Consider the following 13,919-nt stretch of genomic DNA (forward strand, 5'->3'; position numbering starts at 1 on the left):
TTTATGTGACTGGATGTAAAACCTCCAATGGACTATAGTCTTGAACTTGTATGGTCTAGGTTATGGATCATCCACTTCATGATTCATAACATATAAACTAGATAAATATTAATGTATTAACAAAACCAATGAACTATACAATAATTATACATTTAAGTCTTTTTATTATAAGAAATAGTATAAATTTTAAGGCCTAAAATGTTTGTTACCCAATGGTCTAAATTACTGCTGGGCCGAGTTGATAAAGAAAATGAAAAAGCAACGATGTTTACCGTGCCACACTGTCACCAATATATCTTTTAAAAAGAAATAAAATAATGAAGGTGGGCCCTCAAAGCTAAATCATCGGGCTGACAAAGCAAATTTTGACCGTTACAAATACATTTTTCAAAAATATCTTTTTTTTTTCTATAATTTTTTTGTTGTCTATCTTCTTGGATCCAAAAACAAAGACTGAAAATACCAATTTTAGCATCATCTACACTTTCAAAGCTTCGGGGTTTTGACCAACACACTCCTTCACAGTCTAACCAAACAGCGATTCATCAGTCTCTCTAAAAGATCCCAAAAACACACTAGAGTGAAAAGAGAAAAGAGAAGGAAGAACAATGCCTGTATCGACCCGATCCAAGGCGATGATGAATCACGAGCAAAGCAGGAGGCAAGAATACACGAATCCACATCAAGGGCTCAAGGAAAAGATGAGAGCTTTGACTCTCTTGTACGAGCAGCAAAAGCGAGCCTCTTTCTCTCTCAGAAACAACCCTAACCATCTTCATCATTCCCCAAAACCCCAAGATCTGAGGTTTAAGCCTCACGACGTGCTCGATTCTTGCAAGAAAGGAGATAAAGATCCAAACTTTGCTTACGATGAGACCAAAGAGAACAACAATGTAGCTGACGCAGATCGGGTTTTTGGTACGAACACGGCCCCGGTTAAGTCTTCTACTGTGATAAGAAAGCTCTCGATGGGTAACGGAGCTGAGAAAGGTGAGAACTTTGAGGCTTGTGGTGGGAGTAGGATCATGGTGTTCGTTAGGCTTAGACCAATGGGGAAGAAGGAAAGAGAGAACGGGTCAAGATGCTGCGTCAAGGTTTTGAACAGAAGAGATGTTTATCTAACGGAGTTTACTAACGATAACGATTACTTAAGGCTTAAACGGCTCCGTGTTCGCCATTTCACTTTTGATTCTTCTTTTCCTGAGACAACAACACAACGAGAAGTCTACTCCACCACGTAAGTATATCTCAAACATAATGTCTATATGCTGCGAGTACTTAACGTTGTGTGTGTTTCCTTTACAGAACAGGAGATCTGTTGGAAGCAGTGGTTGAAGGAAGGAACGGTTCTGTGTTCTGCTACGGTGCTACGGGAGCAGGCAAGACTTATACAATGCTGGGGACTATGGAGAATCCAGGTGTGATGGTTTTAGCGATTAAAGATTTGTTTGCTAAGGTTAGAGAGAGGAGCTTAGATGGGAACCATACTGTTCATCTCTCTTATCTTGAAGTCTATAACGAAACCGTTAGAGATTTGCTTTCTCCTGGTAGACCTCTCATTCTCCGTGAAGATAAACAGGTACACATAAAAAACTTTAACTTATGTTTTTGATATATGAACACAATGGTTTCATTCATTAGCTTTGCTTTTCTTTGAATGTGATCAATAATTAGGGAATTGTGGCAGCTGGTCTCACTCAATATAGAGCTTATTCCACAGATGAGGTTTCATATTCTAATCTTTGAGAGTCAAATGCTAAGCAAAGCTTAAACTTTTTAAGTTATGGTTCATTGCAGGTTATGGCTTTGCTCCAAAGGGGAAACCAAAACAGAACCACTGAGCCTACTCGTTGCAATGAGACATCTTCACGCTCACACGCCATCCTTCAGGTTAATAATATCACATCTTCCTCAGATCTCACACTGCGCAAAATGATAGTATCTTAATGAATATAGCATCTTCTTTAGGTTGTAGTGGAGTATAAGACTAGAGATGGTTCCATGAATATCATCAGCCGAGTTGGGAAGCTATCCCTCATTGATCTCGCTGGATCAGAAAGAGCGATAGCTACTGATCAAAGGACGCTTAGATCTCTCGAAGGAGCCAACATAAACAGATCGCTTCTTGCGTTAAGCAGCTGCATTAACGCGCTTGTGGAAGGGAAGAAACATATTCCTTACAGAAACTCAAAGCTGACGCAGCTGCTGAAAGACTCGCTAGGCGGTTCGTGTAACACGGTGATGATTGCTAACATAAGTCCAAGCAATCATTCTTTCGGTGAGACGCAGAACACTCTCCATTGGGCAGATCGAGCCAAGGAGATTCGTGTGAAGGGATGTGAAGTGAATGAAGAGGTGGTGGTTCAAGTGAGTGAAGGGCCTGATCAGGCCAAGCTAGTGTTGGAGCTTCAGGAAGAGAACCGTGAGCTGCGTGTAAAGCTAGCGGAACAGCAGCAGAAGGTTTCGACTCTTGAAGCAGAGACCTTAGCAGATGCTAACAACAACATATCTCCAACACCTCCATCAATCTCATCTCTAATGACTCCACCATCAGCATTAACAGCGCAACAGAAGAAGAAACCGAGGCACTCGTTGTTGTCAGGAACATGCTTCACACCAGAATCATCCAAAAGGAGAAAAGCAGAAGATGCAGTGAAGGAGCTTCAGCTGACTGTCAAGGCGTTGAAGATGGAGATGGAGAGAATGAAGAGGGAACATGCGGTGCAGATGAAGAAGCAAAAGGAAGAGCTGATGAAAGAACTGTGTAGTAAAAAGAGCGAGAAAACTCCAGAGAGAGGCAAAGAGACAACAACAACAAGGAGGATTGTGACGAGAGGGAGCTTGAGACCAAAGGAGAGAGAGAAGGAGCTGATAAAAAGCCCTAGTCATAGGTTTGCATCTCCAGCTGCAGCAGCTAAAAAGAGAAGCTTTTGGGACATAACGGTAGCTAATAGTCCTTCGTTGGATAGAAGGAAAACGAGAAGCCATGTTCCTCCTGTTAATCAAGAAGCTCCTTCGATGCTGCTTCAGGTAACCTTTACTATAAAACTTGGTCAACAAGAATCTGTTATTCACTAATATATATTTGTTTTGGTGCAGCCGGGGTTTGCTCGTCCAAGGACAACAACAACAACACACATGAGGCATTAACACACGAGTTTAAAAGACTGATCAGATTCAGATGTTATCAGTGTTTTTGTGTTTCTTGTCTGTTTCATCCACTGTTTGCTTAGCATCTGTATTCTATAGAAGCATAATGACAAAAAAACACAATAATTTGTTTTTGTTTACTAATTTATTTTTACAATTCTTTTCATCAGTTGTACTTCATGATTCTCATTGTTATGTTTAGTCAAAAAAAAAAAAATGAAGAGATCATGTTTTGTTTGAGAGTCTGTCTGAGACTACTTGGGAGGGATGTGTGGCTTCCCCAACTTGAACATAAGCTTAACATAAAAAACCCATATTATATTATTAAACCCATATAAGGCCCATTAGATTTATTCTAAAACACAAATTAGGCCCATTAGGTTTTATTCGCTGCTTACCGTCTTTATATTTAAAAGCCATCTAGGGTTTACGCCTCTCTGAGAGTTTGTTTTGTCACAGAGAAAAAAAGAAGAGAGAAAAAGATGCCGGCGGCGAAGCAGAGGACCCCGAAAGTAAGCCGAAACCCTGATCTGATCAGGGGTGTAGGCAAATACTCTCGCTCGCAAATGTACCACAAGAGAGGTTTGTGGGCAATCAAGGCCAAGAACGGCGGCGTTTTCCCTCGTCACGATGCTAAGTCCAAGGTTGCAGCTCCCGTTGAGAAGCCGGCTAAGTTTTATCCGGCTGAAGACGTTAAGAAGCCGCTCGCTAACAGACGCAAACCTAAGCCTACCAAGCTCAAGTAAATTCATTTTCTTGCATTTAGTGTTTTTTAATTAAGTTCAAGGGGGAAATGTAAATGTTTTGGTTGGTTCCGACAGATTTTTTGAGTTAGAATTGATTTGTCGGTAAGGTTAGAGATGGTTTTGAATCAGTGGTAGCTAGTGTTTGTTGAAATGTAGGTTTCAAAGTTTGATACTTTATGCTATTCTGTTATTGATGGTGTTGTTTTGTATGTGCTTGCAGAGCAAGCATAACTCCAGGAACTGTGTTGATCATCCTTGCTGGTAGATTCAAGGGAAAGAGAGTTGTCTTCCTCAAGCAACTTGCTTCTGGTTTGCTTTTGGTTACAGGTGCGTAACAGTGTTTTGTTTGGATGTGTTTGGTTGTCCAAGTTCGAAATTTTGTTCATGTAGTCTTGTCTTTCTTTTTTGGCCTTCTTTTAGGACCATTCAAGATCAATGGTGTGCCATTGAGACGTGTTAACCAGTCGTATGTGATTGGAACCTCAACCAAGGTTGACATTTCTGGAGTCAGCATTGAGAAGTTCGATGACAAGTACTTCGGAAAGGTTGCTGAGAAGAAAACCAAGAAAGGAGAAGGAGAGTTCTTTGAAGCAGATAAAGAGGTATTTAACATCTCCTTAGCAAACATAAACACTCTTATGAATCTGAGTATCCTAACTTGCTCTAACCTTAAAATCAATGATGGGTATCTACAGGTGAAGAAAGAGATCCCACAGGAGAAGAAAGAAGACCAGAAAACTGTGGACGCAGCTTTGGTCAAAGCCATTGAAGCAGTGCCAGAGCTCAAGACTTACCTCGGCGCCAGGTTCTCATTGTCACAAGGAATGAAACCCCATGAGCTTGTTTTCTAGATTTCATCATCTTATCTTCTTGTTTCCCATCATATCACATTTCAAGAATCTGTTTTCCCCTGAGATTTTGTTCTCTTTTAAATTAAAAAGACTATTTTCTCTGATTTATATATCAATAGTCAACAATTATCAATTCTAAGAAACGAAAAAAAAAAAACATAAAGAAAATGGATCATCATGAATTAATCTTTAAACCGAAATATTCAACAGCAGATTTAGCCATAATTGAAGCGAATTCACCAAAGCTTATAACACCATCACCGTTTGTATCAGCTTCTTGGATCATCTCCCTTAGTTCTCTATACGTCAATGGTTGTCCCATCTTAGCCATGGCTCCAGCCAATTCAGCCGCGCTGATGAATCCATTACCATCTCTATCAAATGATTTGAAAATGTTCATTAACTGCTCGGAGTTGATAAGGACCTCTTCGTTCAGGTCAGGAAGAATGGCTCCTACAAGCTCATCAAACTCGACGAAACCGTTGCCGTTTGCGTCCATACTTGCTAACAAAAGGTGGATTTGGTCGCCTGAAGGTTTCAGACCAAGGGACCGGAGAAGCGCCGCGAGTTCTAAGATGGTTAGGCTTCCATCTCCGTCCATGTCGAACCGGTTGAATATGTCTTGTAATTGTCTTAGCTGACCTTCCATTGTTCTGTTTTTTCTTCGGGAACACAAACTCCAAATCGATCAATCAATTGTCCGGGAGAGAGGTTAATGATGATTAACGAGAGGAGATTAAAATCGATTTAAATTATGAAATTGTTTTGTATGTGTTAATGTTTCCTTTGTGGCATTAGTTAATTGTTACTGACTAAAAATAGGAAATAAAGAACCAAGAATTTCTTGTCCTAAGAAACCAAAAGATAATTAGAAATGTGACATGTTTAATACGTACTTGCGAACTGTGAATAAGTTCACGATGATAGGTTCGAAACAAACATTACATTGTCCTAAGAAACCAAAAGATAATTAACAACAAAACAAACAGAGAAAAGAAAACAAGACACAAATGAACATAAAGTGATCATGCAGAATCACTTTTCCTAGCTGTTTGATTGTTACGACGAGCACAGCAACCGCAAGAATAGACGGTGATGAGGAAGATGAGGAGACAGATGTTGAAAACAAGAAGATGCCTCCACTTCTCTCTTATGTTCGCCAACACACCCGCTTTGCATGCGTTGCAGTTAAAGCACAACTCCGTTTGCACGTTACTCCACGCACCGCAGTCGCCGTTATTGGTCGCAACCGCCGTTTCGTTTTTGGCCGGTGGTATCCAAAACGTCGCGTTTCTGAACGTAAAGTTGCAATCCGACGGTGGCTTACAACAACCCGACTGCGAGAAACATTGAGTATTAATACGAAAATGAAGGAGGTTTTGTTCATGTATTATGGTAATAAAATTACGTAAAACACTATTAAACAGAACGATGCATGTTCTTGGATAATTTTTTCTTTCAAAATGCTTGTTTTTAATTAAAAATATGCATTTTATTATACAATAATGATAAATTATAAATTTCAAAAAATTAATTAGTATTTATCAAATTTCTATTAGTTTAAAATTATGAAAAATAATTAATCACATAAAATAAAATGTTTAAAATCAAATTAAAATATTTTCTGAATTTGTATAAGAACTCTAACATTTCAAATAGAAAATATAAATGTATACTATATACCTGGATGGGAGACAAGTTCTTGTGATAAAACGCATCAGCGATCTGACTAACGCGACCATCACTCAAATCATCACAAACTCTAGCCTCAGCCAGACAAGACCTTATACCAACCCATCTCTTCCCCCCAACAAAACTGTTAAGCCAAGTCGAGAAATCAACCGTCTTGTATTCTCTATACCCTCGACCAGACACCACATGACCGGCTCCTTTGTTAGTCACAAAGAAGAGAAACACCGAGAAAACCATCAACGCAGCAATGCCCGCAAACAGTATGATCAAGTAAGAGACCATGGCGAGATTCTCCTTGAAGCAAGATCCTATCACTCCGATTAAAGACACAACAAAGAGGACGATTCCGGTCGTGAGGAGTGGTGCACGTATCGCTGATTCACAGTCAGTCACGTCTTGGTGAACGAACATGTAAATGGAGTAGCCTATGGCTGATACGCCCACTAACATCACCAACGTGTTGGCTAAACCCACCACGAAATTGCTTACTCTAAACATTTGTGATCTTCTTTTCTCCTAGAGAGGTTTTTTTTTTTGGAATTTGATAGTTATGTTCTGTAACGTTTTAGTCTGTGCGGAGTCGTGGTTATTATGGGACAGAGTAGTGAACGGTTGATTTTTGAGGTAGTGGGGGATATTGGTGGAGATTATTACTTTGTGCCATTGGCTGAAACTTGTAAATAAAGAAAGGAATACATGGAATAGAAAGGAATAGAGACTCCGATTGGTATGATTTATAATTCGATGTAATTCGCAGTAAAAATTATATGGTAAAAACTGTAAGGGGGGGGGGGTGTATTCAATTGAGAGTTTTAGGTGATTTGTTTCAAAATGACAAATCCACTGTTATTGAAACATGAATTTTAAAAACTCATTTAAAATCCAGTGTTATTGAACTTGACATTTTATAAATTACTCTGAAATCCATTGTTATTGAAAATATTTTAAGTTGTGGAGTTTTAAATTTTTCAAGTGATTTTAAAGTGTTTGGGTGGAGTTTCTTAGTTAAAAAAAATAAAACTCAAATCCCATGGTTTTAGGTAATATTCTAGAGTGGTTTAACAAAAATCATTTTATTCTCTGCAATTCCTTAAAATCATCTAAAACCTCATTAAAAGTTAAATCACCTCAAATTTTAGATTGAATACACCCCCCCTAAGTTTATGTGGTAAGTTTGCAGTAAAAATAAAAGTTATTATTTTATTAAAACTTTTATGACTCGTAACACTTTTGATGTATAAGTTGTAGTAAGGATTTTTAACAAAATAATTGAATATATAAACATATAAATAATGAAAATATTTATGATAAACAAATGAACCGTTAAGCTATTTTGAAATAAATAAATTAAAAAGTATATTTTAAATTAGTATAAAATTTTGAAAAAATATTTTTCAAAAATTATTATTTTCTAAATATTATCATCACTAATAATACTATTTATTATAATATCAATATTAAAATAAATTTATGAAATAAGAATAATAATATTAATAATAATAATATCATGAACTTTAAGCTAAAAATCTAGTAATAGCAAAAAATTATATATGTTCAATCCAAATCATGGTTGTAATTTCAAACAAAATAAACTTAGAGACATTACTATAATTGTGGAATTGTAACCATAAATAGTAATATTTAAAATTTACAAAGCAAAGAAATATGTACGTAACTAACTTGTCACGTCAGTTTTGAAACTCATTATTTTCCTTTTTATTTTTTGACAAAAAAATCAATTAATTTTGTAACTCAAACTTCTACAACATGGAATTTTGGTTGATGTTAGTTTAAGTTTTGAGTTAGCAATTTTATAAAGGATTTAAGTCAAAGTTGTAACTCAAACACAACACATGTTAAATCAAACTTAAAACCAAAAGGTTAAATTTTATACATGATTGGTAACAATTTTGAGTTATCAATGATTTTTATTCCTAAGTCAAAGTAAAACAACTATACCACATGTCACCAGTCAAAGCCATGAATGGAATGTAGTAGAAAAATGGAATGAATTCATTTCATTTATTACTTATCAAAATTGTTTTGGAATGTTTTGCTTTGTATTTTGATTAGTTTTTTTTGGAATTGATGGAATGAGCATTCTATTTCATTCATGTTAAATGGTAAATTTTTTTATGGAATTAATGGAATTATCATTCAAAAAATGGTCGATCCAGTTGGAGCCTAGAATTAGAGAACGTGTGGGGGTTAAGAAGATTATCTAGTTTAGAGAGGAGTTAATAGTGAATTAGATTTTGACAATGACTAATTGACTATCTAGAGACTATAGTATTGTTTAGTCTGTTAATATGCAAGTGGAACGGTAGATTATAGCTATATAAATTGGAACTATAAGGCTATTTTTGTTAAGTTTATGTTAATATTATTTTTGATATAGCTTAATTTGAGGCATTGTTGTTAGAATGCACACAAAAAAAAAAGAGAGAGAGAGACATGGTTATATTAATAAAATACATCTATTGAAAATACTAAAGTATGAATACATGATAATGTATCAAAATGGAAGATTAAGAATCAAGAATAAGAGCCACGATAATCATCGGGTTCATCGAACGTGTCAAGAATGAACTTGGCAATGACGAGGCTGAGACAAACGAGAAAGAGTGAAGGGTAAGCGAAGATGGAGAGATACTTCCATTGATGAACAATGGCTTTCAAGATGCTGAGCTGACAGCCTCTGCAACTAAGACAGTAATCGTAAGCACATTCTTCAGGGACTTTGTTCTCTACGTGTTGCCGTTTCCAACTCCATTCTCCTGGTGCACCGAACATTGTCATCTCTCCACATCCTGGTGGTTGCGCGCAGCAAAACTTCTGTAACATACATTTTGTTTTAATCATTAGAGTTTGATCTTTTATCATTTGTGCTATATAAAATGAATAAAAAGACCTTACCCAGACATTGCTGTTTAGGCTGGCGTTGAAGTTGCAATCATGATTATGAATGATACAGTCGGTGGCTCTAGCGAGTTTTTCTGCAGGGACTAAACGCCCTACCAACTGCTTGACGGTCCTGGTTTCCTGGGAAGGATTCTTGGCGATACCAAAAGTTGTGTTGTAGATGAAGCATTTTAAAGAGTAGCCACTAAGGACAATGAAGACGAACATCATCGCGTAGATGTAGAAGGTGAAGATACGTTTCGATCGAAGACAGATTGCATAAAGACCAAACTGAGGAAACACAAGCAAGAGCAGGCCAATGAAGACGAAACTGCCATCGCTTTCTCCGATGCATTTTGAGACTATTTTCTTGTGATATAAACCTGTTCCCGTCATCGTTAAACCTAGGCATATAAGAACTATCGTCGCCATTGTTAGGAATCCGGTTCGTAGCTCCGACATTTTCTTCTTTCCCTTGTTGTTCTCGAATCCGAATATGTAAAAAGATTCGCAAAGAAAGTTATGTTTCTGAGTCTCGATAAACCAAGAAGTTGTAACAAATAGAGAAACAAAATCCCAAAACAGAGGTGTCAGGTGCTTTTCAGTTTTAAGACCTTAGTTTAGTAAGGACAGGCGTCTTAGGACAGGTAATGTTTAAACTGTTAACCGTTGGGTTAGTTCTTATGCTAGCATGGTTATTTCTAAATATAGAGGTTTAAGTTATGTATTCAAAAAAAAAGGAAAAAGAGATTTAAGTTAGATAAATATTTTATAGTAAACAAACTCTTTCAGCAAAGATACTTCTTTAAAACAATATGCAAACTTTGAACTCTCGTTATTACCAAACTATGTACCTATACCAGAAAAGACTAACTCTGGTCTGACTCGATTTTGATTCAGGCAGGTACTTTGTTGTTTTGAGAAGGGATTTTTGTTGTGGAGTTCTCTTTGAAATCGAGCATCTTGTTCAGAGCTCCGACATAAGCTTTGACGCTCGAGACCACGATGTCCATTCCTGCTCCGGTTCCACTGCCAAAAGACAGTCTCGTTCCGTGTTATAAAAGAATCAGAAAGGCAATAAAAATAAGCTGGGTATAAGTTGAATTAGATATGAGGGAAGACGATTTTTTACCTAAAGGTCCTTTGAACTTCTTCACCAGTGATTGCGTTTGTAGTTGAGTAATTGTTGTTTCCTCGGATAAGAACTCTTGTGGTTGCAATGGCATCGATGCCTTCTGTTACTGCATTCATTGAGTACTCAAGCAGAGTCGCTGGTTCCTACAATGTGGAAAATGAAGTTTTTTTAAATAACCGATGATATAAAGGTGAAGTTATATGTATATGTAAGCCACAATTGTATAATACATTAATACCTTGACAACAAGATCGACTGCCTTATAAGCTGAATCGACAGGCCCGGTTCCCATAGAACAAGCAACATGCTCTTTGCCATCAGCGTCAGCAAGTTTCACGGTTGCTGTTGAAAGCCCCAAAGTCCCACAAGTTATCTGCATTCCAGTTTCAACTAAAATGAGAATTGACTAAAGACAATGAGTAAGAAAACGAGTAAAAGAAAGATCATCTTGATCCCAGTTTCACCTGAATGTCCAGGAGTTTCCACAGAGCTTCTGGCTGGAAAACCTCATCAGAAACCAAAGCTATTATATCTGCGTCGGTAACTCTCTGGATCATGAGAATAACACATACATCAGTTGGGATTGAAAACTATAAGTTTGAACGAATAACGCATATAAAACCAACTACCTTTTTCCGCTCAGCCACAGATTTGAAGCGCCAGAAAATGGAAATTAGTTGTTCATCATCTAGTACATAACCAAGCTGGTAATACAAAATACAAAAGGACATTAGTGTCTCCCACAAAGATGGCAATAGTGAGTATGTGTTTGGGTAAAGATTGATGTGTACCTCAGTCAAACGGTCTTTCAACGCATGACGCCCACTGCATATCCAAGCAAAACAGAAGCCAACAGTTAGACTTCAGGTTTCAAGTATATACGTAGTGTACACTAGCTTATGAATTGCTAAGTTGTCAAATAAAACCAAATGCCTAGTAGTGTCTGGAAATATTCAACGTCAAAAGCAAATTATCCTAACTGTAGAGTATATCCACCAGTTACAGGCATGTCGGCTTGTTGCATTGTCTATACAAGAAAAAGCTTTCATACCTAAGCTTCCCCAAAACAATGCCAGCATCATTAGATCGTTCAAGTCCAATTTCTTCGGGGCATATAATTTCATATGTGCCCTTGTGTTTGAGCATTCCATCCTAAAAGAAGTATGAACAGTCATTAGGCGAAACTGGAGAAACAATCATGTAGATAGTTGTACAAGAAAGAGTGAACATGCAAGTCAAAAGAGTATATAGCTTAAAGTTTACAGCCTACAAGGAAAGTTATACTTTGCAAAAAAGGGGGAAAGATAGATCATGTGAACAACCTTTAATATTTATCAAAAAGAGTAATCAAAATACGTATTACAACGATTTATTTCATCAGCTGACCTGATGAATACCACTTTCATGCGCAAAGGCATTCACTCCTACAATAGCCTTATGGGGCTGTGTTTGCATTCCTGTGTAATCTTCAACCTGATAAATCAAGCCACACGTTATGAGACACCTTATCTTAGCAAATCTACATACTCTTTTCCCCTTCTCAAGACAAGAAAACTAGTTTGTCTTCACAGCGTAAACAAAGTTTAAAAGTATACCATCTTGCTTGTCATAACAATGTGCCGAGTATCGATTCCAGTATACAGGCCTCCTAATACATGATCTCCACGGCATTTTATGGCCATCACAACCTAAACCGTTACAAAGACAATCTTTAGGTAATAAAATAAGTATTCAAATGCAACACTAGATGATCATGAATTGAATGCAACAAAATATAACCTCTTCTAGTGAAGCGTTTCCAGCTCTTTCGCCAATGCCATTGATAGTCACTTCCAGTTGCCTTGCACCCGAATGTGCACCCTGAATAACCAAAAACGATGTGACTGAGAACATTCTGAGAGCTAAGCTAATCTGATCTAAGCCGAAAGGAGAAAGAAAAGTTGACAAATACAGATAAAGTGTTGGCAGTGGAGAGCCCAAGATCATTCTGACAATGCGTTGAGATGATAACATTCTCGATCCCAGGAGTATTGGCTTTGATATCAGCAATCAACTGACCAAACTCACTAGGCAACGTTATACCAACAGTGTCAGGTATATTAAGCGTAGTCGCTCCAGCTTTTATCACTTCCCCAAGAATCTGATACAAAAACTCTCTCTCCGATCTAGAAAAATCCCAAAAAGAAAAAAAGAATCAAACAATAAGAAGATTCTCTTATTCACAAAAAGTAAAAAATCTCGAACCTTCCTGCATCTTCAGGACTAAACTCAACGTCCTCACACCCCAAGCTCCTCGCGAACTTTACCATATTCCTAGCGATCTCGATGACCTCGTCTCTGCTCTTCTTCAGCTTATACTCCAAGTGAATGTCACTCGTGGCGATGAACGTATGGATCCTCGGCCTTTTGGCGTACTTCACAGCCTCCCACGCCGTCTCGATATCTCTCTTGTTGCATCTCGAGAGTCCGCAGATGACGGGGACGTAACCGTCTCCGTCGACGGCGTTTCCCACGGTTTCGGCTATGGTTTTCACGGCTTCGAAGTCGTCCTTGGAGGCGGCGGGGAACCCGGCCTCGATTACGTCGACGCCCAGCTTCGCGAGCTGGCGCGCGATGTCGAGCTTCTCCTTGGAGGTGAGGGTGGCTCCGGGGGACTGTTCGCCGTCGCGGAGAGTGGTGTCGAAGACTCGGACGTAGTTGGGGTCGGAAATGCGGTTGGGGATGTACTCCGGGCGGCGGCGGCGGAGGGGAGGAGAGGGATCTGAGAGGGAGCACGAGAGGCGGAGGGATTTGATGCGGAGGGAGGAGCGGTGGTGGGAGGGTGGGAAGCGGAATGAGAGAGGTGAGGGTTTCGAGGAGAAGGAGGGAAGAGAAGGGGTGGTGATTGTTGTTGGTGATGAGAGCATAGGGTTTCTGAGAATCGAAGACGCCATTGTTGAAGGAAGAGTGGTAAACCTAAAGGGGGACGACGAGAGAGAAGAAGAAGAAGGTTTTATTAACGTGGCGGCGGTAACTTGATCCAGCTCTGTTTGATCGTCACTTTCTCTTTTTCCAAACAGTAAAAAGTTAAAACAAAATGGTCCCACCTGAAAGTTCCCTCCTTAAATAACTTCCTCTGTTATAATTTTAACAGCACTGTTACCAGGTAAAGTAAATAGAAAAAAAGTTATAAAAACTTTTGAGTTTGGACTTTCAAATTGAAGCCAAAAACTTATGTTAATAAAAAACAAAAACATTTAAAAATTAGAGAATTTTTTTTTCAAACACTAGTTAAAATTTATTTTAGTTTTAATTTGAAAGTTCTAGATTTTATTGGCAGTTTTCTCCGGGTAAATTAGTTTACAGGCCACTGTTAATTACGAGGAAGAAAGATCAGTAAAAACTGAAACCATGATAGCGATAGTACTATTTCACTATGATAAAGATACTTATGGTGGATTAGTT

General features: G+C 38.1%; 5 protein-coding genes across 5 annotated transcripts; 2 read left to right on the forward strand and 3 right to left on the reverse strand.

Annotated features, from left to right (window-relative positions):
• Positions 1-423: 423 nt before the first annotated feature.
• On the forward strand, positions 424-3,316 carry LOC106427092 (kinesin-like protein KIN-8A). The gene is made up of 6 exons (XM_013867829.3): positions 424-1,237; positions 1,306-1,579; positions 1,675-1,725; positions 1,798-1,890; positions 1,969-3,030; positions 3,100-3,316. The coding sequence occupies exons 1-6, from the start codon at positions 609-611 to the stop codon at positions 3,148-3,150; spliced, it is 2,160 nt and encodes a 719-aa protein (XP_013723283.2). The 5' UTR covers positions 424-608; the 3' UTR covers positions 3,151-3,316.
• Positions 3,317-3,568: 252 nt separating this feature from the next.
• Positions 3,569-4,855, forward strand: LOC106427170 (60S ribosomal protein L6-1-like). The gene is made up of 4 exons (XM_013867908.3): positions 3,569-3,892; positions 4,117-4,223; positions 4,317-4,498; positions 4,592-4,855. The coding sequence occupies exons 1-4, from the start codon at positions 3,633-3,635 to the stop codon at positions 4,745-4,747; spliced, it is 705 nt and encodes a 234-aa protein (XP_013723362.2). The 5' UTR covers positions 3,569-3,632; the 3' UTR covers positions 4,748-4,855.
• Positions 4,856-4,899: 44 nt separating this feature from the next.
• On the reverse strand, positions 4,900-7,998 carry LOC106427169 (tetraspanin-11). The gene is made up of 3 exons (XM_013867906.3): positions 6,431-7,998; positions 5,781-6,084; positions 4,900-5,404 (listed from the first exon to the last, which is right to left on the reverse strand). The coding sequence occupies exons 1-3, from the start codon at positions 6,935-6,937 to the stop codon at positions 4,923-4,925; spliced, it is 1,293 nt and encodes a 430-aa protein (XP_013723360.2). The 5' UTR covers positions 6,938-7,998; the 3' UTR covers positions 4,900-4,922.
• Positions 7,999-8,636: 638 nt separating this feature from the next.
• On the reverse strand, positions 8,637-9,815 carry LOC106427154 (tetraspanin-16). Its single transcript, XM_013867887.3, has 2 exons — positions 9,356-9,815; positions 8,637-9,274 (listed from the first exon to the last, which is right to left on the reverse strand). The coding sequence occupies exons 1-2, from the start codon at positions 9,800-9,802 to the stop codon at positions 8,975-8,977; spliced, it is 747 nt and encodes a 248-aa protein (XP_013723341.1). The 5' UTR covers positions 9,803-9,815; the 3' UTR covers positions 8,637-8,974.
• A 233-nt stretch (positions 9,816-10,048) lies between these two features.
• On the reverse strand, positions 10,049-13,495 carry LOC106427153 (2-isopropylmalate synthase 1, chloroplastic). Its single transcript, XM_048758222.1, has 12 exons — positions 12,720-13,495; positions 12,427-12,640; positions 12,255-12,335; positions 12,071-12,163; positions 11,862-11,948; positions 11,527-11,627; positions 11,267-11,300; positions 11,105-11,179; positions 10,940-11,023; positions 10,714-10,848; positions 10,473-10,618; positions 10,049-10,369 (listed from the first exon to the last, which is right to left on the reverse strand). Exons 1-12 carry the CDS (start codon positions 13,406-13,408, stop codon positions 10,237-10,239), a joined length of 1,872 nt encoding a protein of 623 aa, XP_048614179.1. The 5' UTR covers positions 13,409-13,495; the 3' UTR covers positions 10,049-10,236.
• Between the last annotated feature and the right edge of the window lie 424 nt (positions 13,496-13,919).

The sequence above is a fragment of the Brassica napus genome, chromosome C5, assembly GCF_020379485.1.
Source record: "Brassica napus cultivar Da-Ae chromosome C5, Da-Ae, whole genome shotgun sequence".
In the NCBI taxonomy this organism is placed as follows: Eukaryota; Viridiplantae; Streptophyta; class Magnoliopsida; order Brassicales; family Brassicaceae; genus Brassica; species Brassica napus.